This window comes from Mustelus asterias, chromosome 9 (genome assembly GCF_964213995.1).
Source record: "Mustelus asterias chromosome 9, sMusAst1.hap1.1, whole genome shotgun sequence".
In the NCBI taxonomy this organism is placed as follows: domain Eukaryota; kingdom Metazoa; phylum Chordata; class Chondrichthyes; order Carcharhiniformes; family Triakidae; genus Mustelus; species Mustelus asterias.
The window spans coordinates 110,155,945-110,179,772 of NC_135809.1; the positions used below are offsets into that span (position 1 = coordinate 110,155,945).

At 48.7% G+C, this 23,828-nt stretch overlaps 1 protein-coding gene across 2 annotated transcripts in view; it reads right to left on the reverse strand.

The window, feature by feature from the left end:
- Positions 1 to 21,319, reverse strand: part of LOC144498915 (chaperone Ric-8A-like) — a 43,627-nt gene extending 22,308 nt beyond the window's left edge. Inside the window, exons 1-3 of one of the 2 annotated variants that reach the window (XM_078220816.1) lie at positions 21,158 to 21,318; positions 14,102 to 14,149; positions 2,390 to 2,995 (exon numbers count right to left, since the gene is read on the reverse strand). In XM_078220816.1, the coding sequence (XP_078076942.1) occupies positions 2,390 to 2,995; positions 14,102 to 14,149; positions 21,158 to 21,241 (738 nt within the window). In that variant the 5' untranslated portion in view covers positions 21,242 to 21,318. Of the gene's footprint in view, positions 1 to 2,389; positions 2,996 to 14,101; positions 14,150 to 21,157 lie in introns of both variants that reach the window. The other variant, XM_078220815.1, reaches the window with a different exon arrangement.
- Between the last annotated feature and the right edge of the window lie 2,509 nt (positions 21,320 to 23,828).

A 23,828-nucleotide genomic window follows, 5' to 3' on the forward strand; every position in this document is an offset into this window, starting at 1 on the left:
TAGTGAGGGAGTGCTGCACTGTCAGAGGGGCAGTACTGAGGGAGCGCTGCGCTGTCAGAGGGTCAGTACTGAGGGAGCGCTGCACTGTCAGAGGGTCAGTACTGAGGGAGCGCTGCACTGTCAGAGGGGCAGTACTGAGGGAGCGCTGCACTGTCAGAGGGTCAGTACTGAGGGAGCGCTGCACTGTCAGAGGGTCAGTACTGAGGGAGCGTTGCACTGTCAGAGGGTCAGTACTGAGGGAGCGCTGCACTGTCAGAGGGGCAGTACTGAGTGAGTGCTGCACTGTCAGAGGGGCAGTACTGAGGGAGCGCTGCACTGTCAGAGGGTCAGTACTGAGGGAGCGCTGCACTGTCAGAGGGTCAGTACTGAGGGAGTGCTGCGCTGTCAGAGGGTCAGTACTGAGGGAGCGCTGCACTGTCAGAGGGTCAGTACTGAGGGAGTGCTGCGCTGTCAGAGGGTCAGTACTGAGGGAGTGCTGCACTGTCCGAGGGTCAGTACTGAGGGAGCACAGCATGGTCAGAGGGTCAGTACTGAGGGAGTGCTGCACTGTCAGAGGGGCCGTACTGAGGGAGTGCTGCACTGTCAGAGGGTCAGTACTGAGGGAGTGCTGCACTGTCAGAGGGTCAGCACCAAAGGAGCATTGGACGGTTGAAGTGCTGTCTTTTAATGAGATGTTAAACCAAGGTCCTATGTGCGTATTCAGGTAAATCAAGGAATTGCAAGAGAGTTCTTCCCTGTGTGGACAACATCAGACATGATTTACATAGAATGTAACATCACAGAAACAGGTAACAAGTTCATCTCCATGTTGTGCTCCTCAAGAGCAGCCTCTCTCCTTCATTCGTTTCTCCCTCTTGTTATCTAGCTTCCTCTTAAAATGTATCTATACTATTCACCTCAACCACTCCTTCTGGTAATGAGCTCCTCACTCTCACATTGTCTGAATAAAGAAGTTTCTCCCAAACTGCTGATTGGATTTATTAGTGACCTCATTTTAAAAAAAATTTTACTCCATTCTTAAAGTTACAAAGTTAATGTGCAGAATGGACCGGGTAAAACCTTTAGTCCATTCACTGCTTTCTCCAAAAACCAAATCAAATTCACAGTGAAACCAATTCATGGTCCCTGAAGAGAGATAAACAAGATCCAAGCTGATAAGAAAAGGCATTGCGATATTGGTCTGATGCTTATTCTACACTTGATCTTAGCCAAAAGGCCGATTAGTGACCATCATATATCGATGCTCCCTTATGACGTCCTAATATTGGTCTTAGCCACAAGTGGATACACCATCTCTGTGCCAAGCTAATTACATATCTTCATAGTTTTTAAAGTCTCTATTAGGTAACCTCTCAGCCTTCTCTTTTCTAGAGAAAAGAACATCAACTTGCTCATTTTATCCCTGATGGGTGTAATCACCGAGTTCTGGTCTCATCCTGACACCTTTTTTGCATCTTCTCCAATTCCAATGTATCTTTTATAATCTGAAGGCCTGAACCATAAGTTAAAGTTAGAAGTTTATTTCTGAGTCATAAGTAGGTTTACTTTAACACTGCAATGAGGTTACTGTGAAAATCCCCGAGTCGCCACACTCTGTTCAGGTACATTGAGTGAGAATGCAGCATAGCCAATGCACCTAACCAGCACGTCTTTCGGACTGTGGGAGGAAACCGGAGCACCCGGAGGAAACCCACACAGACATGGGGAGAACACGCAAACTCCACGCAGACAATGACCCAAGCCAGGAATTGAACTCGGGTCCCTGGCGCTGTGAGGCAGCAGTGCTAACCACTGTGCCACCACCCATGGACAGTACTACAAGTGTGATCTAACCAAGGTTCGATACAAGTTTAACATAATTCTGCTTTCAATTCTTTTTCTCTGTTAATGAACCCCAGAGCTTGGTTTGACTTGTTCAAATGGTCTTATTAACCTGCGTTGCTACTTTTCGTGATCTCTGTATCTGTATCCCTGGATCCTTTGCTTCTTCTACCCCACTCAAATTCTTATTTCCTGAAGAAGACATTGTCTCTTTAGTCTTCTTGCTAAAATGTGCCAGCTCGTTCCAACGCATATTGGAAACATTTAATAATTACATGCTATTCTGCAAGATCTTCCTATATTTTGTCATGGTCCTCCTCTGCATTAACTGCATTCCCATACATTTTGAAATTGTAATCCTCACACCCAATTCAAATGGTTTCTGTAAATGGTGAGGAACAATGTCCCCGATACTGAGCCTAGGGAACACCACTTCCCTTCCTTGCCTTTATAAAGCTATATTGGCTGGTATTAATTTACTTAACTATTCATTTTCGCCCTTATCTCAGTCTCCAGCACCTTCTAGGAAGGAACGATTGGAGTGAGAGGAACAAAAAGAGTTAGTCACCTCATCCACTTCTCTCTTGTTCAAGTCAAAAGTGATGTTGAAGAGGATCTTCAGGATTTCCATTGCGCAGTCAGTTTGCTGACGGGCCAGAGGGGGTCCATCAGTGGCCACCTCGTACATGTCTGACCACCTGACACTCAGTGTGCTCTCCAGAGCGTCGGTCAGCAGACTCACACCGCGCAGCTCGTGACCCAGCTGCCTGCGGATGTCCAGCCTCAGAGCGGTGAGGAGGAAGAGCAGGCGGCAGTCAAAGAATTTGATGTCGTGCGTTAGGTTCCGCCCGTTGTAAAGTTTGAGTCGCTCGGCGAGACCGAGCACCATGCAGCTTTCCGCACCGATGGCCTGCGCTGCGGGGCTGTTGAACACCACATTACAGAGGCATTTCAGAGCCTCGACTATCACATCAAAGTCAGGCATCCCATCCACGCATTCTTCACTATAATCAATTCCAGCGTGTCTGGCCAGGGTCCCCATGGCTCCCCTAGTGGTGAATGGCCTCAGGTTGTTCTTGTCCCGGGATAGAATGCGCACTGTTCCCAAACAGGCCACCTGGCATGCTGGCTGTAAATCCCGCTCCAGAAACCGGATCACCAACTTGCCAAGTTTCTGGAAACAAAAGAATCACGTGAGGAAACAGCTCACAACTGAAGTTATTCATAGAATCATAGAATCCTGCAGTACAGAAGGAGGCCATTTGGCCCATTGAGCCCACACCACAACAATCCCACTCAGGTCCTGTCCCTGTAACTCCGTGTATTTACCCAACTAATCCCCCTGACACTAAGGGACAATTTAGCATGGCCAATCAATCTAAACTGCACATCTTTGGTCTGTGGGAGGAAACCAGAACACTCAACCCACACAGACACAGGGAGAACATGCAAACTCCACACAAGGCCAGAATTGAACTTGGGTTCCTAGCACTGTGAGGCAGCAGTGCTAACTGCTGTCCCACCGTGCCACCCCTTTCATGTCTTCATAATCACGTACTCATTGTGGCCATCACAAAGCAGCTCGTAATGAAGAGTGTCTGCAATAGGGGACAGGTGACCTCGCCTTTCTACTTCCGTGAACATTATCTGGATTAAAATTGAGATGCTTTGTCACACCTCAGATTCACAAAATACAGCAGGGCAAGAGGCCAATCAGCCCATCGCACCTGTTCTGGTCCAAAGATGTGTGGGTTAGGTGGATTGGCCATGCTAAATTGCCCCTTAGTGTCAGGGGGACTAGCTAAGGTGAATGCGTGGGGTTATGGGGGTAGGGCCTGGGTGGGATTGTGGTCGGTTTAGACTTGATGGGCCGAATGGCCTTCTTCTGCACTGTAGGATTCTATGATTCTAACTCCCAATTCCCTTTTCCTGCATCTATTTAAACATTTGCCTTTCCAATCCTTATCTAATTCCTGTATCAACAGTCTTTCCGCCTCTACTTCTGTTTTCCCTTTGAGAAAGCATTCTTGCTGTAAAAACATTTAACCCAAATCTCTTCATTCTTAGAATGGTCCAATTGTGCATCCCAGGGGGTGACATTTAGTCCATCATTCCTGTGTCAGTTCTTTAAAAGAGCTATCCAACTCCTAACTCGTCCCCAGAACCCTGCAAAGAATTATCTGTCCAATTCCCATTTTCTATTTCTTCAGCAAGGCGAGCATTTATTGGGCATCTTTAGATTCCCCACAGATGAGGCTGAGCCACCTTCTTGAACCGCTACAGTCTATTTGGTGTAGGTACACCCACAGTGCTGTTAGTGAGACATTTCCAGGATTTTGACCCAGCAACAGTGACGGAACAGCAATATATTTCCAAGTCAGGATGGTGTATCATTTGGAGAGGAATTTAGCAGTGTTATATAAACATATGAAATAGGAGCAGTAGGCCACTTGGCCCCCGAGGCTGCTGTGGCGTGTGTGTGTGTGTGGCTCCTCTGACCAAGACCGCAAGAAACTACAAAGGGTTGTGAGCATAGCCCAGTCCGTCACACAAACCAGCCTCCTATCCATTGATTCCGTCCACACTTCCCGCTGCCACGGGAAAGCAGCCGGCATAATTAAGAATCCCACCCACCCCGGACATTTTCTCTTCCACCTTCTTCTGTCGGGAAAAAGTTACAAAAGTCTGGAAACACATCCCAACCGACTCGAGAACAGCTTCTTCCCTGCTGTCATCAGACTTTTGTATGGTGCTATCATGTATTAAGCTGATCTTTCTCTTCACCCTACCTGTAACTGCAACATTATATTCTGCACCTTGTCCTTTCCTTCTCCCATATGTCGTCTATGAACGATATGTTCTGTCTGCATAGCGCACAAGAAACAATATTTTTCACTGTATCCCAAATAATAAATCAAATCCATACATTCTAAGTGATAGAGGTTGGAAGTTTATAAGATGTTGTCAAAGGAACGTTGCTGTCAAATCTGAGCTAACGCTGGTTTATACGGAGGAGCTTTGTTTGATCCAGTTCCTCTGATTCCGGTGCCTAACAATTAACAAGTTAATTGGAACTGGAATCGTACTGACAAAGTGTCGACCTGTATTTCTGTGGGAGGTTCAGTGACAGCAGGAGCTCAGTGAAGGTAGTTGTGCGAACGTAGGGAGATGTTATTGAATTAACACACATTATTACAGCTGTACCTGACAGTCCCTCTCCCACAAAACAGATTATATCGAGTCCAGGTGCCACTGTACCTGACATCACACAAACAGGTTAGAAATGGATGGGAACTCCTGAGAGCCTGCAGCCAGAAATAGGTTCACAACAAACAACTCTGTCTCTCTCTCTCTCCACGGACCCGTCAGCAGATGTAAACAAAATATGTTGCTGTTCTCAAAGCAGACACACAGTGGAGCAAGCTTCTGAACATAAAGTTGTGTATTCCTCCCCATCCTCAATACTGAGGCTGTGTGGAATTTACCTCAGGAAAGATGGAGAATCCTCATTAATTCTCACAATAATGACGAGTGAGCTGATTAAAATGACCACGGGGGTTGTTGGAGGGTATCCAGAAGGTGGGGATGAAATTTGAAAATTACAACCAGGCAGTTCAGGGTGATGTAAGGGTTTCACCCAAAGGAGAGTGGAAATCTGGAACCTTATCCCCAGAAAACACCAGGCCCTGGGATTCAGTCAGAGCTTTCCAGTTCGACAGATGTTTTGCTCAATGTTGACCATGCTTGTTAAAGAATATGGAGGAAAGGATACAGACCAGCCATGACCTAACTGATTGGCATGAGGTGGAGATGCCAGCGTTGGACTGGGATGAGCACAGTAAGAAGTCTCACAATACCAGGTTAAAGTCCAACAGGTTTATTTGATAGCATGAGCTTTCGGAGCGCTGCCCATCACTCACCTGATAGAAAAATAGGAGCAGCAGTAGTTCATTTGGCCCTTCGAGCCTGCTGCACCATTCATTATTATCATGGCGGATCATCCAACTCAGCAACCTGTCCCCTCTTTCTCCCATAACATTTGATCCCTTTAGCCCACAAGAGCTACATCTAACTGATGAAGGGAAACCAGAACCAGAGGGCACAGCCTCAAAATAAGGGGGGGCCGGTTCAGAACAGAGTTGAGGGGGAACTTCTTCTCTCAGAGGGTAGTGAATCTCTGGAATTCTCTGCCCATTGAAGTGGTGGAGGCTTCCTCGTTGAATATGTTTAAATCACGGATAGATAGTTTTCTGATCGATAAGGGAATTAGGGGTTATGGGGAGCAGGCGGGTAAGTGGAACTGATTCGCTTCAGATCAGCCATGATCTTGTTGAATGGCGGGGCAGGCTCGTAGGGCCAGATGGCCTACTCCTGCTCCTATTTCTTATGTTCTTATGTAACTCCTTCTTGAAAATATAATATGTTTCTGTGTAATGGGCCTGAGGGGCTGAATGGCCTCCTCCTGTTCCAAATAACCTCTCATTTTGTTCAGATTGCTGTGTTTGTGGTTCCCAGCTTACTTTTCAGCCTTACATACAGATTCAACGCTGCAATATAATCAGAAGTGGCCGAACGTAACTGTGGAGGGATAGCAGGAAATGGTGGCGGAAGGGGTGGTGGAGCGGAAGATAACCACGGTGGTTGAGTGTGGAGGGGGGGGGTGGTCACTGGTGAAGAAACTCTGAAGCTATAAAATTTGACTCTCAGCCAGTGGAGATGTTGGGGTTTGTGTGTTTGATCAGAGCGAGCCTGGAGGCGGTACAGCTCCCAGGGAGGCACTGTCCAGACAGTCAGCTCCAAAATCAATTGATATTCAGCATTCAGAAAGATGTTGTCGGAGCAATGGATCACACCACCCAGTAACCGAGTTCCAGCTTCTCCGATCTTCAATCACTCACATCCAGAGACTATCCCAATCCTTTCTCATCATTTCAGTGAGAAATGTTTCTTCTATCATCTGTGGGGGAGCAGATGCTATAATAGAATCCCTGCAGTGCAGAAGGAGGCCATTCAGCCCATCGAGCCTCCACCAACAACAATCCCACCCAGGCCCTATCCCCGTAACCCCACGTATTTACGCTGTTAGTCCCCCTGACACTAAGGGGCAATTTAGCATGGCCAATCAACCTAACCCGCACACCTTTGGATTATGGGAGGAAGCTAGAGCACCCGGAGGAATCCATGCAGACACGGGGAGAACGCACAAACTCCACACAGACAGTAACCCGAGGCTGGAATTGAACCCAGGTCCCTAATGCTGTGAAACAGCAGTGCTAGCCACTCTAGCACCGTGCTGCCCATGGAAGGGGATTGATTAGGGGAGATGTATATTGGGAGATGATTTAGATAGAGGGATTATACATTTGTGGGGAGGGGATTAATTGGCAGGGGCATCCGCTTTCTACATGTTTTCTCTACTGCGAGGTCAACTTCTCCAACACGAGGTCAGCCTATTATGAACAAGGTGAAGCCTATTATGGTTAAATAGCTTTAGAGAACAGTCAAGTCCTGTTGATGAGTCAGGGGACAGGTTTGAGGAGTGGGGAGGAGAGGATGGGGAGAGAATGACAAATTCAGAGATGGTTTGTCCTGAGGGAACATCTCACTGTCTGAGCATCAGTACTGAGGGAGCACTGCACTGTCTGAGCATCAGTACTGAGGGAGCACTGCACTGTCTGAGCATCAGTACTGAGGGAGCACTGCACTGTCTGAGCATCAGTACTGAGGGAGCGCTGCACTGTCCGAGCATCAGTACTGAGGGAGCACTGCACTGTCTGAGCATCAGTACTGAGGGAGCACTGCACTGTCTGAGCATCAGTACTGAGGGAGCGCTGCACTGTCCGAGCATCAGTACTGAGGGAGCGCTGCACTGAGCATCAATACTGAGGGAGCACTGCACTGTCGGAGGGACTGGAGTTGAGGGACCCTGTACTGCCGGAGGGGCTGTACTGAGGAAGTCCTGCACTATCGGAGGGGCATCGCTGAAGGAATGTTGCATTGTTGGGGGGACAGTACTGAGGGGGTGCTGCATTGTTGAGAGGGCAGGATGAGGGGCTGCTGTGCTGTCAGAGGGGACGACTTCCAGGGTGAGTCTGGACATAAAAGATCCAAATGCACTATTTGTGGAGCAGCTAGGGAGTTCCCCCCAGTGTCTTGGTCAACAGTTATATCTCTACCAACATCAGAAAAAGCACATGATCTGGTTATTATCACATTGCTGTTTGTGGGAGCTTGCTTTGGCTGCTGTGTTTCCTTCATTACAACAGCGGTGACACTTCAAAAAACTGCTTCATTAGTTTTAAAGAACGTCAGCCCCTCCTGAGGAGGTGAAAGGTGCTATATAAATGTAAATCTTTCTTTATATCTATCTATGTCAATTCCTTCAAGATGTAATCTATTAGCTCTGTTGTAAATGTTACCAGCAGCAGAGATTGTCTATAATGCCTCCGAGATGCCTGACTATATGTCGCAAGGTGGAGATTAATGTCAAAACGCAGGTTTTTCCTATTTGTGATGTGCCAGAGAAAGGCAAATATCCATCTGTTCACCATCAGATATTCCAATCCTGATTCACTCCACATCAGCTTATTTACTCTGAACCTATTAAGAGTGAATGATATTTCACTGCTCCGTTGCTGTTGAAAGGCAATCATTAACAGATCAAGCTGCCTCGACAGTGTTACTGTGTAGACGTACAAGGAGCCAAAGATAAATCCCCTGGTATTCCAGAGGATTCAATGCAATTAACCCATCATCCATTGACTCTGTCTACACTTCCCGCTGCCTCGGCAAAGCAGCCAGCATAATTAAGGACCCCCACGCACCCCGGACATTCTCTCTTCCACCTTCTTCAGTCGAGAAAAAGATACAAAAGACTGAGATCACCTACCAACTGACTCAAGAACAGCTTTTTCTCTGCTGCCATCAGACTTTTGAATGAACCTACCATATATTCATGGAATCCCTACAGTGCAGAAGGAGACCATTCAGCCCATCGAGTCTGCACCAACCACAATCCCACCCAGACCCTATTCCCCCAACCCCTTACATTTACCCTGCTAATCACCCTGACAAGAGGGTTAATTTAGCATGGCCAATCAACCTAATCAACCTATTCAACTGATCTTTCTCTACACCTCAGCTATGACTGTAACATTATATTCTGCATCCTATCCTTTCCTTCTCCCCTGTGTAGTCTATGAGTGGTATGTTTTTGTCGGTATAGCACCCAAGAAACAATACTTTTCACTGTATCCCAATACAAATCAAATCAAATCAAACCCTGAACTAGTTCCAGATACGGTACGGTAGCGGCACGGTAGCACAGTGGTTAGCACTGCTGCTTCACAGCTCCAGGGACCTGGGTTCGATTCCCGGCTTGGGTCACTGTCTGTGTGGAGTTTGCACATTCTCCTCGTGTCTGCATGGGTTTCCTCCGGGTGCTCCGGTTTCCTCCCACAGTCCAAAGATGTGCGGGTTAGGTTGATTGGCCATGCTAAAATTGCCCTTAGTGTCCTGGGATGCGTAGATTAGAGGGATTAGTGGGTAAAATATGTAGGGATATGGGGATAGGGCCTGGGTGGGATTGTGGTCGGTGCAGACTCGATGGGCCGAATGGCCTCTTTCTGTACTGTCGGGTTTCTATGATTTCTATGATACCTGAGGATCAGGGCTAAAGGCTGGGAAAGGAAGCATTGCTGAGGGTTCTTTAGGTGGGCACAGTAATTCTCCCAATGGACCCAAGAGAACCAAGGCTCTGATCCTTCAATCCAAGCCAGAAGTCAAACACTGTTTCCCAGCTTGCAGTCCTCTGGACTGGGACATCACTAACTTGGGAGAGAGATTTGCAAATACACAACCAGAGGAAGCTGGAGTGTTCCAGTGTCGGTGAAAGACTCTCCAGGGTGAAGCCTGGCAGATCAGCTAAAGTTTATTTATTAGTCACAAGTCGGCTTACATTAACACTGCAATGAAGTTACTGTGAAAATCTCCTGGTCGCCACACTCTGGCACCTGTTCGGGTCAATGCAGCCTAACCAGCACGTCTTTCAGACTGTGGGAGAAAACCAGAGCACCCGGAGGAAACCCACGCAGACACAGGGAGAACGTGCAAACTCCACAAAGACAGTGACCCAAGCCGGGAATCGAACCTGGGTCCCGGGAGCTGTGAGGCAGCAGTGCTAACCACTGTGCCACCGTGCCGCCCTGTGGGGGCGCTGACACTGGATTCACTGGAACCAGGAGTAAACTGCACTCACTGTAGAATCAGTGACACACAATACTCACTACTGAATTGCTCCTTTCCTGCCTCTGTTGCCCTTTACGTGAGCTCAGTTCTGTTGTTTGTGATTTGTTGAGCGACGGGCCAGTGCGAATCTTCTTGTAAATCTAATTTATTTGACTCTCTGAAGGAGAACATGGTACATTCCTGGAAGGTGCTGTCCAATGTCTGTGTATCTGACCTTGGAATAAATGACCCAGTGTGAAGCACTTGTTCAGGGATCAGTGAGCTGCCACATTTGCCAAGAGCTACTCAATCCTGTAAGGAGCCTTTATTTTGCAGAGAAGCTTAGATTTAAAAGCTAGGTAGAGAAGGATCAGGGAGATAAATCAGGGAACAGCCATCAACAGTTGCTAAGTTTGGGTGTTAAAGCCCTGTGATGGACGGAGACTGGGAACTGGGAGAGGTGAGCAGATCTGCAACTTTTAAGTTTGAGTTGGAGACTCAGAAGGGAGGAAGAGAATATTCGAATAGGGCTGGATTAACGAGAGTAAAGAAGCGAAAGATTGGAACGGAGAGAACTGAACAATTCCTGAATGAATTAAAGACCAATGTTTACCAGTTTGTCTTTTGCTATCCTGGTTGCCAAAGAGTCAATACAACACATAAGGAGGCCATTCGGCCCAATGAGTACATGCCAGCCCTCTGTAAGCACAGTTCATTCAGTTCATCTCATTCCCCTGCTCTATTCCCAGAGCCCTCTAGGTTTATTTCACTCAAATGCTTATCAAATTTCTTTTGAAATCATCATCTCTGCTTCCACCACCCTTGTAGGCAGTGAGTTTCAGGGGAAAAAAAATGCATAAGTAAGTTATCACCCTCCTCCCCTCTGCATCTCTTGCTCAAAGCCTTAAAAATGTGCCCTTGTAACATTAACTAATGGGAACAGCTTCTTTTTTGCCTACCTTATCTAAGCCTGTGATAATCTTGTACACCTGTATCAAATCTCCCCTCGATCTCCTTAGTTATAAGAAGAATAACTCCCACCTTTCCAACATAATCTTGTAGGTAAAATCCTTCATCCCTGGAGCCATTCTGAAAAATCTCCTCTGTCACATCTCAGGATCCTCACAACCTTCCAATATGGTAGTGACCAGAAGTGGACACAATACTCTAAATGTAGTCTACCCTTCACTGGGGTTCAGAATAACGTTTCTATTTTTACACTCAAAAACTCGATCCATGAAGCGCCAGCTCCCCGTAACAACTCTTTCAGTATGACCGTCCAGCTTCAAAGATTCATGCAACAGAACCCTTAGGTCCATCTGCCCCTGCAATAATTGCACTACATCACTCTCACTGTACTAAATCCCACCTGCCCCTTGCCTGCCCATTCTGCGAGCATATGCTCTATTGCAATAATAACAGTGTCACATTTGCCACTCACCAATCCTCTGGCATCTCTCCCACATGTAGCGAAGCAGATTACAGCAAGCCTTTCCACTATCTTCACTCTTAGTGACATGGGATGCCAGCCACCTGGACCAGGTGACATATTCACTTTAAGCACAGCTGGCCTTTCCAGTACATGCTACCTATCAATTTTCACCCTATCCATTACCTTTACCACCTCCGCATCTACCAATATTTTGTCAGCATGCTCTTCCTTAGTAAACACTGGTGCAAAGAACTCATTTAGCATTCTAGTCTTGCCTCGTGTCTCTAAACACCTTCTTTGCTATTGTTGCGACCATCTCTTACACCAGCTAATGACTTACAGACTTGTAGAAGGTTTTCGACAACTGACATTTTCAACATGAATCAATGATAATGGAGTTGTTGACTAATCACAGAGAACAATCACTATCAATGAGTCTACAACAGGTGTGGACAAGAGGTGAGGAAAACCCCCACTGGTGGACAACTTTGGGAACCATCGGTCCATTGTCACCAGTTCCTCCCAAGCTTGCCAAACTTGATATACATTGCATCTCATTTACTTATAAAACTTATATTGTTCTTTGAAAGAAATCCCTCTAACCTGCCAATGAACTGATCGGTATTAAATGCAATAAGGGATTGGGGAGAGGGTGGGTCGATGGGGTTGAGAAGTCAAGGAGAGGTGGGTTGATGGGGTTGAGGGATTGGAGACAGGAAAGGTCGATGGCACTGAGGGAGTGGGGAGTGGGCAGGTCAATTGAGTTGAGGGATTGGGGAGAGGGTGAGTCTATAGGGTTCAGGGATTGGGGAGAGAGTGGGTGGAAAGGTTGAGGGATGGGGAGGAGGGGGGTCAGTTGGGCTGAGGGATTGGGGAAAGGGTGGGTCGATGGGCTTGAGGAATTGGCGAGAGGGTGAGTAAATGGGATTGAGGGATTGGAGAACCGGTGAATCGACGGGAATGAGGGATGAGAGATGAGAGAACTGGTATATCGATGGATCGAGGGATTGGAGAGAGGGTAGATCAATGGTGTTGAGGAATTGGGGAGAGGATGGGTGAGTTGGGTTGAGGGATTGGGGAAAGGGCGGGTGAATTGAGCTGAGGGGTTGGAGAGAGGTTGAGTCGATGGGGTTGAGGGGTTGGGGAGAGGTTGAGTCGATGGGGTTGAGAGATTGGGGGAGACGTTGAGTCGATGGGGTTGAGAGATTGGGCAGAGGTTGAGTCAATGAAGTTGAAGAGTTTGGGAGAGTTTGAGTCGATAGGGTTGAGGGAATTGGCAGAGAGTGGATCGATGGGGTTGAGGGATTGGAGAGAGGATGGATTGATGGGGTTCAGGGATTGAGAAAAAGGTGGGTTGATAGGATTGAGGGAATGGGGAGAGGGTGAGTCCATGGAGTTGAGGGATTGGACAGAGTGTAGGTTTTTGGGGTTTGGGGGATTGGGAATAGGGTAGGTAGAAAGATAGCGGGATTGGGGAGAGGGGAGTTGGTTGGCTTGAGGGATTATAAATACAGTAGCCGGGTTTGAGGATGTGGGATGACAGGGATAGGGGTTGAGAATGTTGGGGGAAGCTGTTCCCATTTGTGGCCATTATCATGACAATCTTTTCTCTGCTTTTTATTTTCTTTTCACTTGCTTCTCGTTTAATATATTAAAACAGGAAACCAGCTGGAAGTCTCTCCCCTCACCCAATCATTCATGGTGTTGGTTTGACTAATGATGATCTTGGCTGAGTGAACTTGTTTTGGAGAGTAAGCCATCATGTTGTAGTACTAAATGAAGGCAAAACGCTGACGTCCAGAATACTGTACCTTTAAACAGCAAGTGTTGTAACTGGGGCTGGATCGTACGTGGATACCTGACTAACAGTGAGGGATTTGAAGAGACAAGCTCGGTTAAACTGACGATTGACAAGCCTTTTCTGGCCAGTGATGTTGTCCCGAGCACACGCCCTCCTTCAAACCAATTTCCCTGAGCATATCACCAGCACTCTAAACAGTTAGCAGACTGACAAAAAATAAAACATCTTCAAATTAATCTCACTATTCTCTGAAAAGGTACAAAAACTCACCGAAAGGCCACTGTGAAAATGTGACTGTTTAAATGGACAAAAGTGGAGGCTTATTGCGTCTCTGCTGGTGGGGAAAAGTTGGACAGAATACGCAAATGACTAGATTTCAAAGCTTGCCTTGTTGCTTCCATTGAGAACCAACTTCCCTAACCAGAGTTCTGCTGTAAAGGATACTGAAATATTAATGAGGCACCCATGGTGAAGCCTGAAGGGAGAAGCTGTCTGATATTATCTTCAATTTGCTTTGGGATCCTGTGGATTATGAACTTCAATAAAAGCTGTTCATCATCTTTGAAACAACTCCGCATGGGCCTCACAATTACTCTTTTTTTTCTAAACTGTCGCAGTAATCCTAATTGTACAAAACTCCCCAGCCACCGCATCTCCCTCAGTCCTCTGCCGTCTCGTGACACTGTCCCCATCTCTCTGCACCCCTATCCCTCTGAACCCTCCTCCTATCCCCGTCTCTCTCCATTCCCCTGTGCCTCTGCCTGTCCCGTCCCTTTGCCCTCCCAACCATCCCACTGTCCCCGCTCTCTTCAACACCTTACCTGTCTTAACTCTCTGTCCTCCGCATCAAACAGGAAACGTTGGGAATTCTGAAAGAGATGAATGAGAAATAGAAATTGCAATGGAGCAGAAACAACTTCTTGTGATTACTTCTACAAAAATACTAATAAATGATGAACAGAATTGAATGTACAGGTGAACATGCTGAGAAGATTGCAGCTCCATTGTCCAATCAATGTTGACCTGGTTCACAAACCATTCGGTACTTTGTTCATTTCCAGTCAGAATTAAGGATTTTTTAAAAATTCATTCGTGGGACATGGACATCGCTGACTGGCCAGCATTTATTACCCATCCCGAGTTGCCCTTGAAATGAATGGCTTGCTCGGCCATTTCAGAGGGCATTTAAGAGACAACCACATTGCTGTGGATCTGGAGTCACATGTAGGCCAGACAGGCAAGGACGGCAGATTTCCTTTCCTAAAGGACATTAATGAGCCAGATGGGTTTTTCCGACAATCGACAATGGTTTCACGGTCACCAGTAGATTCTTAATTCCAGGTTTTTTTTTATTGAATTCAAATTCCATCATCTGCCATGGCTGGATTCGAACCCGGTCCCCAGAACATTATTTGAGTTTCTGGATTAATAGTCTAGCGATAACAGCACTAGGCCATCGCCTTGTATTGTATGAAATGTACATACATTTCATTGTATGAAATGATTCAGCTATGAATAAAAGTCAATGGCAAGTGAAATAACAGGTCTTCTTGCCCATAGATTGTTAGTAAGGAACTTTACCTCGACAATGTTCAGGCTTGGGTTAATGGGTGGGAAGTAACAGTCGCACCAGGCAATGACCACTTCTCACAAGAGAGGGTCTCACCTCCCTTTGGCAATCAATACCATACAATCACATCCCCACCTTCAACGTCCTGTAGGGGCTGGAGCGAATGCCAAATCAAATAAGAACACAAGGAGGAGGATTAGGAGTAAACCATTTGGCCCCTCACACCTGTTCAGCAATAGAACAGGGTTAAGGCAAATCTTATACCACAGCTATACTTTCCCACACAGACCCCATTTCCCTCAATAGCAAAAATATGTTGGTCCCTGTATTGGATATACTCAACGACTGAGCATCCACAACTCTGTGCGATATAGAATTCCAAAGATCCACAACCCTCTGAGACACATCCTCAGAGATACAATGACAAAGAGTTTCCCTGCTGGAGGACAGGGTCACAGAGTAACAGTCAGAGCAGGAACACCGCAGATCAGTTCCAACATTTACTAACAGCCGGGGTAGAAATAAAAAACAAAAAAATACTGGAAAAGCTCAGGAGGTCAGGCAGCATCTGTGGAGACACAGAGATGACATTTCAGGTTAAGGTGACCTATCATCAGAACTACAAAAGAAACAATGAAGGCCATTCACACCTCATCTGGACATCTTTCGTTTATTTTCCAAACCCATTGCCACTCTCTTTGGCTTTTGCACCATGTAACCTTTTGACATTTAATCTCTCCTGACTTCCACCCTGCCACACACCTAAGTTAAGTTTAAGTTTATTTATTAGTGTCACAAGTAGACTTAGATTAACACTGCAATGAAGTTACTATAAAAATCCCCTTGTCGCCACACTTCAGCGCCTGTTTGGATACACTGAGGGAGAATTTAGCATGGCCAATGCACCCAAGCAGCATGTCTTTCGGACTGTAGGAGGAAACCGGAGCACCCGGAGGAAACTCATGCAGACACGTGCAGACTGCGCACAGACAGTGACCCAAGCTGGGAATCGAACCCGGGTCCCTGACGCTGTGAGGCAGCAGTGCTAAACCACTGTGCCACCACTTTTGTTTTTGTTTACACTCCCTTTGTCTTGTGTTCCATGACATCTTTGTCAAGTCTCTCCTGCGCTCCCACCTATTCCTGACCTTCGCACCACCTGCTCTACCCTCTCTTAAACACTGTAAAATCCATCACATCACCCTCTCTTTGAAAGAAGTCACAAGTACCTGAAACGTTAACTCTGTTTCTCTCTCTCTCGGCCCTGCTGAGTTGTTGCAGCATTTTTTGTTTTTAATTCAGGTTCCCAGAGTCTGCAGTATTTTACTTTTTTGGGGGGTTTTTTTGCTACTCCCCCCTTGAACCGTCTCAAAAACTCATACATTTCTATCTTTCTTCAGTTCTGATGAAAGGTCCTGATCTGAAACAGCAGCTCTGTTTCTCTCTCCGCGGCCTCACCTGCTGAGCTTTCCCAGATTGTTTTGGTAAGATTTCAGATTTCCAGCAATTTTTTGCTTTTGGATTATAAATGAACTTCCTCTGAAAATTCAAATGTGAAGTGTTGAAAAATTCAAGTTTGCAGTTTTGTTCTGGTCAGATTTCAATATTAGGCAGGAGCAAATCAAAGGAGTGAAGTGTGGGCGGGGGCAGAGGGCGGGCCGGGGCAGAGGGCGGGCGGGGGCAGAGGACGGGCGGGGCAGAGGACGGGCGGGGGCAGAGGACGGGCGGGGGCAGAGGACGGGCGGGGGCAGAGGACGGGCGGGGGCAGAGGACGGGCGGGGGCAGAGGACGGGCGGGGGCAGAGGGTGGGCGGGGGCAGAGGGCGGGCGGGGGCAGAGGACGGGCGGGGGCAGAGGACGGGCGGGGGCAGAGGACGGGCGGGGGCAGAGGACGGGCGGGGGCAGAGGACGGGCGGGGGCAGAGGACGGGCGGGGGCAGAGGACGGGCGGGGGCAGAGGACGGGCGGGGGCAGAGGACGGGCGGGGGCAGAGGACGGGCGGGGGCAGAGGACGGGCGGGGGCAGAGGACGGGCGGGGGCAGAGGACGGGCGGGGGCAGAGGACGGGCGGGGGCAGAGGACGGGCGGGGGCAGAGGGCAGGGGGAATGACATCAGCCACAACCCTCTTCACCCCAAAATAAAGCCGGCCCAAGGACAATGACCATGAAGCCGTCAGTTTATCATAAAAACCTATCTGATTCCCTAATGCCCCTTCGGAAAGGAAATCATAGAAGAATCAGAGAATCCCTACAGTGCAAAAGGAGGCCATTTGGCCCATCGAGTCTGCACTGACAATAATCCCACCCAGGCCCCATCCTCGTAACCCCACGTAATCCACCTGAAACTAAGGGGCAATCCCACCCAGACCTATTCCCCGTAACCCCAAGTATTTACCCCGCTAACCCCCCCTATTCTACAGCTTGGGACACTAAGGGGCAATTTAGCATAGCCAATCTACCTAACCTGCACACCTATGGAATGCGGGAGGAAACCGGAGCACCCAGAGGAAACCCACGCAGACATGGGGAGAATGTGCAGACTCCACACAGATAGTCACCTGAGGCCGGAATTGAACCTGGGTCCCTGGCGCTGTGAGGCAGTGGTGCTAACCACTGTGCCACCTTGCCATATTTACCCAAACTGGGCCTGTATGAGAGCACAGACCCACACAACCGGGGGTGACTGCTAGCTGATCTTCGAGGTGGCCTAGCAAGGAACCGGTGGTTCAAAAAGGCGGCTCACTTCACTTAGCGGGTCAACTAGGGTTGGGCAATAAATGCCAGCCTTGCCATCAATGCCCACATCTTGAAAAATAGTTGAATAAAAACACAACTTATTTTAAATGCACAACTTGAATGGGTATAAGGATTCCAGGATGACTCACAAGACTGTACATGGTCCACTGCATTCCCCAGTTATCAGTTTGGATATGTTGTTGTGTCTCTAAGTACTATGCTTCTTTATTTTCATCCTGCCTAGGTTAAAGATTGTGGAAATCTGGAAAAAATACATCCCTGTCCTAACTCTCCTGGCATCAGGCTCCACAAAGAGTTACAAGGAGAGGCTGGATAGACTGGGACTTTTTTCCCTGGAGCATAGGAGGCTTAGGAGTGATCTTATGGAGGTCTATAAAATAATGAGGGGCATAGATCAGCTAGATAGTCAACATTGTTTCCCAAAGGTAGGGGAGTCTAAAACTAGGGGGCGTAGGTTTAAGGTGAGAGGGGAGAGATACAAAAGGGACCAGAGGAGCAATGTTTTTCACACAGAGGTGTTGAGTGTCTGGAACAAGCTGCCAGATGCAGTAGCAAAGGCGGGTACAATTTTGTCTTTTAAAAAGCATTTAGACAGTTACATGGGTAAGATGGGCTTTGAGGGATATGGGCCAAACGTGGGCAATTGGGATTAATGTAATCTACATTACACCAGTTTCAGTAGGACTGTTGTAATGTAGATTTACCAGCACCTCACTGGAACTGAGAATAACAGCACAGGGGCCGCAGCACCTCACATACCATAGGGAATACACGCTATGATCTATGGATTCAGTTCTGAACCTCAGACCTTTGGAAAGCAATTGAAAGCCAAGCACCTGAAGAAAATCTAATCGCTAGTACTGAGCAAGAACATTTCCAAAGTAGCTTTAAGGTGCTTCACAGGAGTATTGTCAACTAAAAATTCACACCAAGCAGCAGGAGGAGATATTAGGACTGGTGACCAAAAAACCTGTTAGAGAGATGGTTTTAAGAAACATCTTAAAGGAGGATTCATGGAGTCCTGACTGTAGAGAAGGAGGCCATTCAGCTCATCAGCAGGGCCATACCAGGAGGGAGGAGAGAATGGTCAAGAAGTTTAGAGAAGGAGTTCCAGAGCCTAGGATTCAGGCAACTGAAGGTGCAGCCACCAAGAGTAAAGCAATTAAAATCAGGGATTGTAAGAGGCCAGAATTAGAGGGGCGCAGAGATCTCTGAGGTTGTGAGGCCAAAAAGGATCACAGAGCTAGGGAACGATGAGAGAAAAGCAAAATACTGCGGATGCTGGAATCGGAAACAAGGACAGAAAATGCTGGAAAGTCTCAAAGCTCTGATGAAGGATCACCCAGACTCAAAACGTTGGCTCTAATCACTACCCACAGATGCTGTCAAACCTGCTGAGATTTTCCAGCATTTTCTGTTTTTGTGTTAGGGAAAAAAGACAAGGCTGTGGAGGGGGCTTGAAAATGAGGATTTTAATTGGTGGATGAGGAGCTGATGTGTATCTGCCCAGGAAGATATTTCCAAGTTATACTTCATGTTCAAACTTTGCCACCTTATATCAACCAGCAATGCTTAGATGGTCCTCTGTCCCTCATTTGTGAGCAACTCTGCAGAACCATATTCATTGCCAGGTCCAAGAAAGTGGCACTGGCCAGAGCAGAGCCTTTCGACGGTTAAAACAGGATAAAATTGTTTGCCTTGGTGGAGAATTCTAGAACCAGGAGACACAGATTCAAGATAAGTGGCAGTAGGTGTAGAGGGAACACGAGGAAGAACTTTATTTTACGCAGAGGGTGGTGGGTGGTCTGGAAGTCGCTGCCCAAGTTCGTAGTGGAAGCAGAAACCCTAATCTCTTTTAAAAAGTACCTGGATCTACACCTTAAGTGCTGTAAACTACAGAGCAATGGGCCGAGTGCAGGAAGGTGGGAATTAGAATGGGCACCTGGGTGTCCTTGGGCTGGCATGGACAAGATGAGCCCAATGGCTTCCTTTTATGCTGCAACTTTTCTATGATTCAATGGTATGAAAAGAGCATCATATAAATCAATCTGTGTCAGAAACATGTTTCCTTCATTGAAGGACATTAATGAACCATTTGGATTTTTAAATAGTCCAACAGATTCATGGTCATTATTTTTCTGGGATTACCAAATATGTTGGATTTGATTTTACAATTTGCCAGGATGGAATCTGAACCTTTGGGTTCCTAGTATTAGACCAGAACTTCCAGTCGTCCCTCTACACCCACACCTCTCCCCAATTACCTCGGAATCTCTATACCAACCTCTTCCCCCTCCACCTTTGCAAGCACCCTCCCAATCTTCACTCAAACCTCTGTCTGCTCCCATTAAACAGGGAGAGAAATGTATTTTCTATTGATTTTGCAGCTGTAGTCATGTTTTGGGTTGGAGATTTAATGCAGAGTAAAATGTTGCTATTGCCTGAAGTTCATACAGTGAATAACTGTGCGAGCAGCTGGAAGTTTGAAGGAAAACAAACGTGAGATCACAGGAACAGCTAAAATTAATCTCATGTTTCAATCCCAGAGGGGCAACCTCTGCACAAATATTCCACTCACCCTCACTCCCAATACAAATCTGAAGACCAGTGTGTGGCTTCAGCATGTGTGAAAATACACTGATCAGTAATCCATCCCCCAGATCTATCCAGGACTCAACACAACAGTGACCAAAAGCGGCATTACAGACAGAGTAGACTGCAGGCTTCTCCATCACATGCTGGGAACCCCTCCAGAGCCCGAGACGCCTCTGTCAGAGTTCCATGGTACCTACCTCCTGGACACCAACCCACCCCATAGCTGTAATTCAGAGGAAGCTACCAATCCTGACACTCAAACCAGCATTCAGTCCGGGGCTATCAGAAGCCAGAATGGTGAACCTATTGATTTGAGTTTTATTCATTAACGTCACAAGTAGGCTTGCATTAACGCTGCAATGAAGTTACTGTGAAAATCTCCTAGTTGCCACACTCCGGTGCCTGTTCGGGTACACTGAGGGATAATTTAGCATGGCCAATGCATCTAACAAGCACGTCTTTCCGACTGTGGGAGCAAACCGGAGGAAACCCACGCAGACACGGGGAGAATGTGCACACAGGCAGGGACCCGAGCCAGGAATTGAACCCGGGTCCCTGGCGCTGTGAGGGCGCCCAGTATCAAATACCAACACTGACAATACATGCAGACACCCAGGTCGGACCCCAGCCCCCACCCTGCACTCCCCAAACATCTCCCCCACTGCACCCAGCCTGACACTCAGGAAACTCCAACCCAAACCCACATGGACCCCAACAAGACCCTGACAGGAGGGGGCGGGGCCTGTGGGGGGGGCGGGGCTCCCAGCTGCCTGGTGTTTATTGATGAACCCCGGGCCAGGGCCGGGTGCGGGTTTAACGCTGGGATCCCCGCTCTCCGCCCGCAGGCTCGGGCCCGGCTGGGCTCTGACATTTCTCCCGGTGGTGAACCAGCCTCCAGCTCAATCCCGGAACCTGTCCCGCTTCCACCCATCCGCCTCCGGGCTCGGTTCACACTCACCTCCGCGTTATAAAGCTGCAGCGCGGCCAGTACCGAGTCCTGGTCCTCGCTCTCCAGCCGCTCGACAACCCGGCTCAGCTCCATCCCCGCCCGCTTCACAGCGGCACAGCCCAGCGCCGAGCGGAGCGGGAGCGGGCAGGCCCCGCCCCCGAGACCCCGCCCCCAGAGGGGAGCCCCGCCTCCGGGCCCGAGACCCCGCCCCCCGGACCCGTGACCCCGCCCCCCGGACCCGTGACCCATAAGACCATAAGACATAGGAGCGGAAGTAAGGCCATTCGGCCCATCGAGTCCACTCCACCATTCAATCATGGTTGATTTCAACTCCATTTACCCGCTCTCTCCCCATAGCCCTTAATTCCTCGAGAAATCAAGAATTTATCAATTTCTGTCTTGAAGACGCTCAACGTCTCGGCCTCCACAGCCCTCTGTGGCAATGAATTCCACAGACCCACCACTCTCTGGCTGAAGAAATTTCTCCTCATCTCTGTTCTAAAGTGACTCCCTTTTATTCTAAGGCTGTGCCCCCGCGTCCTAGTCTCCCCTGTTAATGGAAACAACTTCCCTACGTCCATCCTATCTAAGCCGTTCATTATCTTGTAAGTTTCTATCAGATCTCCCCTCAACCTCCTAAACTCCAATGAATATAATCCCACGATCCTCAGACGTTCATCGTATGTCAGGCCTACCATTCCTGGGATCATCCGTGTGAATCTCCGCTGGACCCGCTCCAGTGCCAGTATGTCCTTCCTGAGGTGTGGGGCCCAAAATTGCTCACAGTACTCCAAATGGGGCCTAACCAGTGCTTTATAAAGCCTCAGAAGTACATCCCTGCTTTTGTATTCCAAGCCTCTTGAGATAAATGACAACATTACATTTGCTTTCCTAATTACGGACTCAACCTGCAAGTTTACCTTTAGAGAATCCTGGACTAGGACTCCCAAGTCCCTTTGCACTTTAGCATTATGAATTTTGTCACCGTTTAGAAAATAGTCCATGCCTCTATTCTTTTTTCCAAAGTGTACGACCTCGCACTTGCCCACGTTGAATTTCATCAGCCACTTCTTGGACCCCGCCCCCCGGACCCGTGACCCCGCCCCCCGGACCCGTGACCCCGCCCCCAGGGAGGAGCCCCAAGACGCAAACCTGGCAACCAGGCCCCGCCCCCGGGCCCGAGGCCCCGCCCCCAGGGAGGAGCCCCAAGACGCAAACCTGGCAACCAGGCCCCGCCCCCGGGCCCGAGGCCCCGCCCCCAGGCCCGACTCCCCGCACCCAGAGGGAAGCCCCGCCCCCCGGGCCCGAGACCCCGCCCCCAGTGAGGAGCCCCAAGACGCAGACCCGGCAACCAGGCCCCGCCCCCGGGCCCGAGACCCCGCCCCCCAGACCCGACTCCCCGCCCCCAGAGGGAAGCCCCACCCCCCGGGCCCAAGACCCCGCCCCCAGGTTGTAGCCCCAAGACGCAGACCAGGCCCTGAGCCCACCCCCAGGCCCCGCCCCCCAGGCCCGCTCCCTAGACAGCGCCCCCCCAGGCCCGTAGACTCCGCCCCTGGGCCTGAGACCCCGCCTCTCAGGGGGGAGCCCCAAGATGCAGACCCTGCAACAAGCCCCTGAGCCTGCTCCCCCAGGCCCCGCTCCCTTCGGGGCAGAGTCCCCGGGCCTGAGACCCCGCCCTCAGCCACGCGGTTCTGCCCCCCCCGACCCACTCTCAGGGATGAGCCCCAAACCCGAAGCCCCGCTCCCAGGCCCCAAGACACCCTAGAGAGAAGCCCCACCCTTGGCTTCTCCCCCTCCACCCGGCCCCATCCATTCGCCCACCATTCAGTTTTATCAAGAAGGCCACACCCTCTCTTCTAGACCACGCTGGAGATGAGTTTTGTGGGAATAATAGTGTTGAAGGCTGAGCTGTAGTCAATAAATCGGAGTCTGACATAGGTGTCCTTGTTATCTAGGTGTTCCAGGGTTGAGTGCAGGGCCAGGGAGATGGCGTCTGCTGTGGACCTGTTGCGGCGGTAGGCAAACTGTAGTGGATATCAGGTAGTCCGGGAGGCTGGAATTGATTCGTGCCATGACTAACCTTTCGAAGCACTTCATAATGATGGATGTCACAGCCACCGGCCGATAGTCATTAAGGCACGCTGCTTGGTTTTTCTGAGGTACCGGGATGATGGTCGTCTTCTTGAAGCAGACAGGGACCTCAGATTGTTGTAAAGGGAGGTCGAAGATGTCTGTGAATACCTCCGCCAGCTGATCCGTGCAGGATCTGAGTGCACGTCCGGGTACCCCATCCGGGCCAGTCGCTTTCTGTAGGTTGACCTTCAAGAAAGTTAGCTCTGACATCTGCAATGGTGACCCCAGATACAGCTTCATCCAGGGCTTCCAGGGTGGAGGGCATACATTCACTGACCTCTCGCTCAAAACGGGTGTAGAATGCATTGAGCTCATCAGGGAGGGATGCGTTGGAGCCGGAGATTTTACACGCCTTCATCTTTAGCCTGTTTTGTCTTGCAAACCTTGATTTTATTTTATTTTATTTATTATTGTCACATGTATTAACATACAGTGAAAAGTATTGTTTCTTGCGCGCCATACAGACAAAACATACCGTTTGTAGAGAAGGAAAGGAGAGAGTGCAGAATGTAGTGTTACAGTCATAGCTAGGGTGTAGAGAAAGATC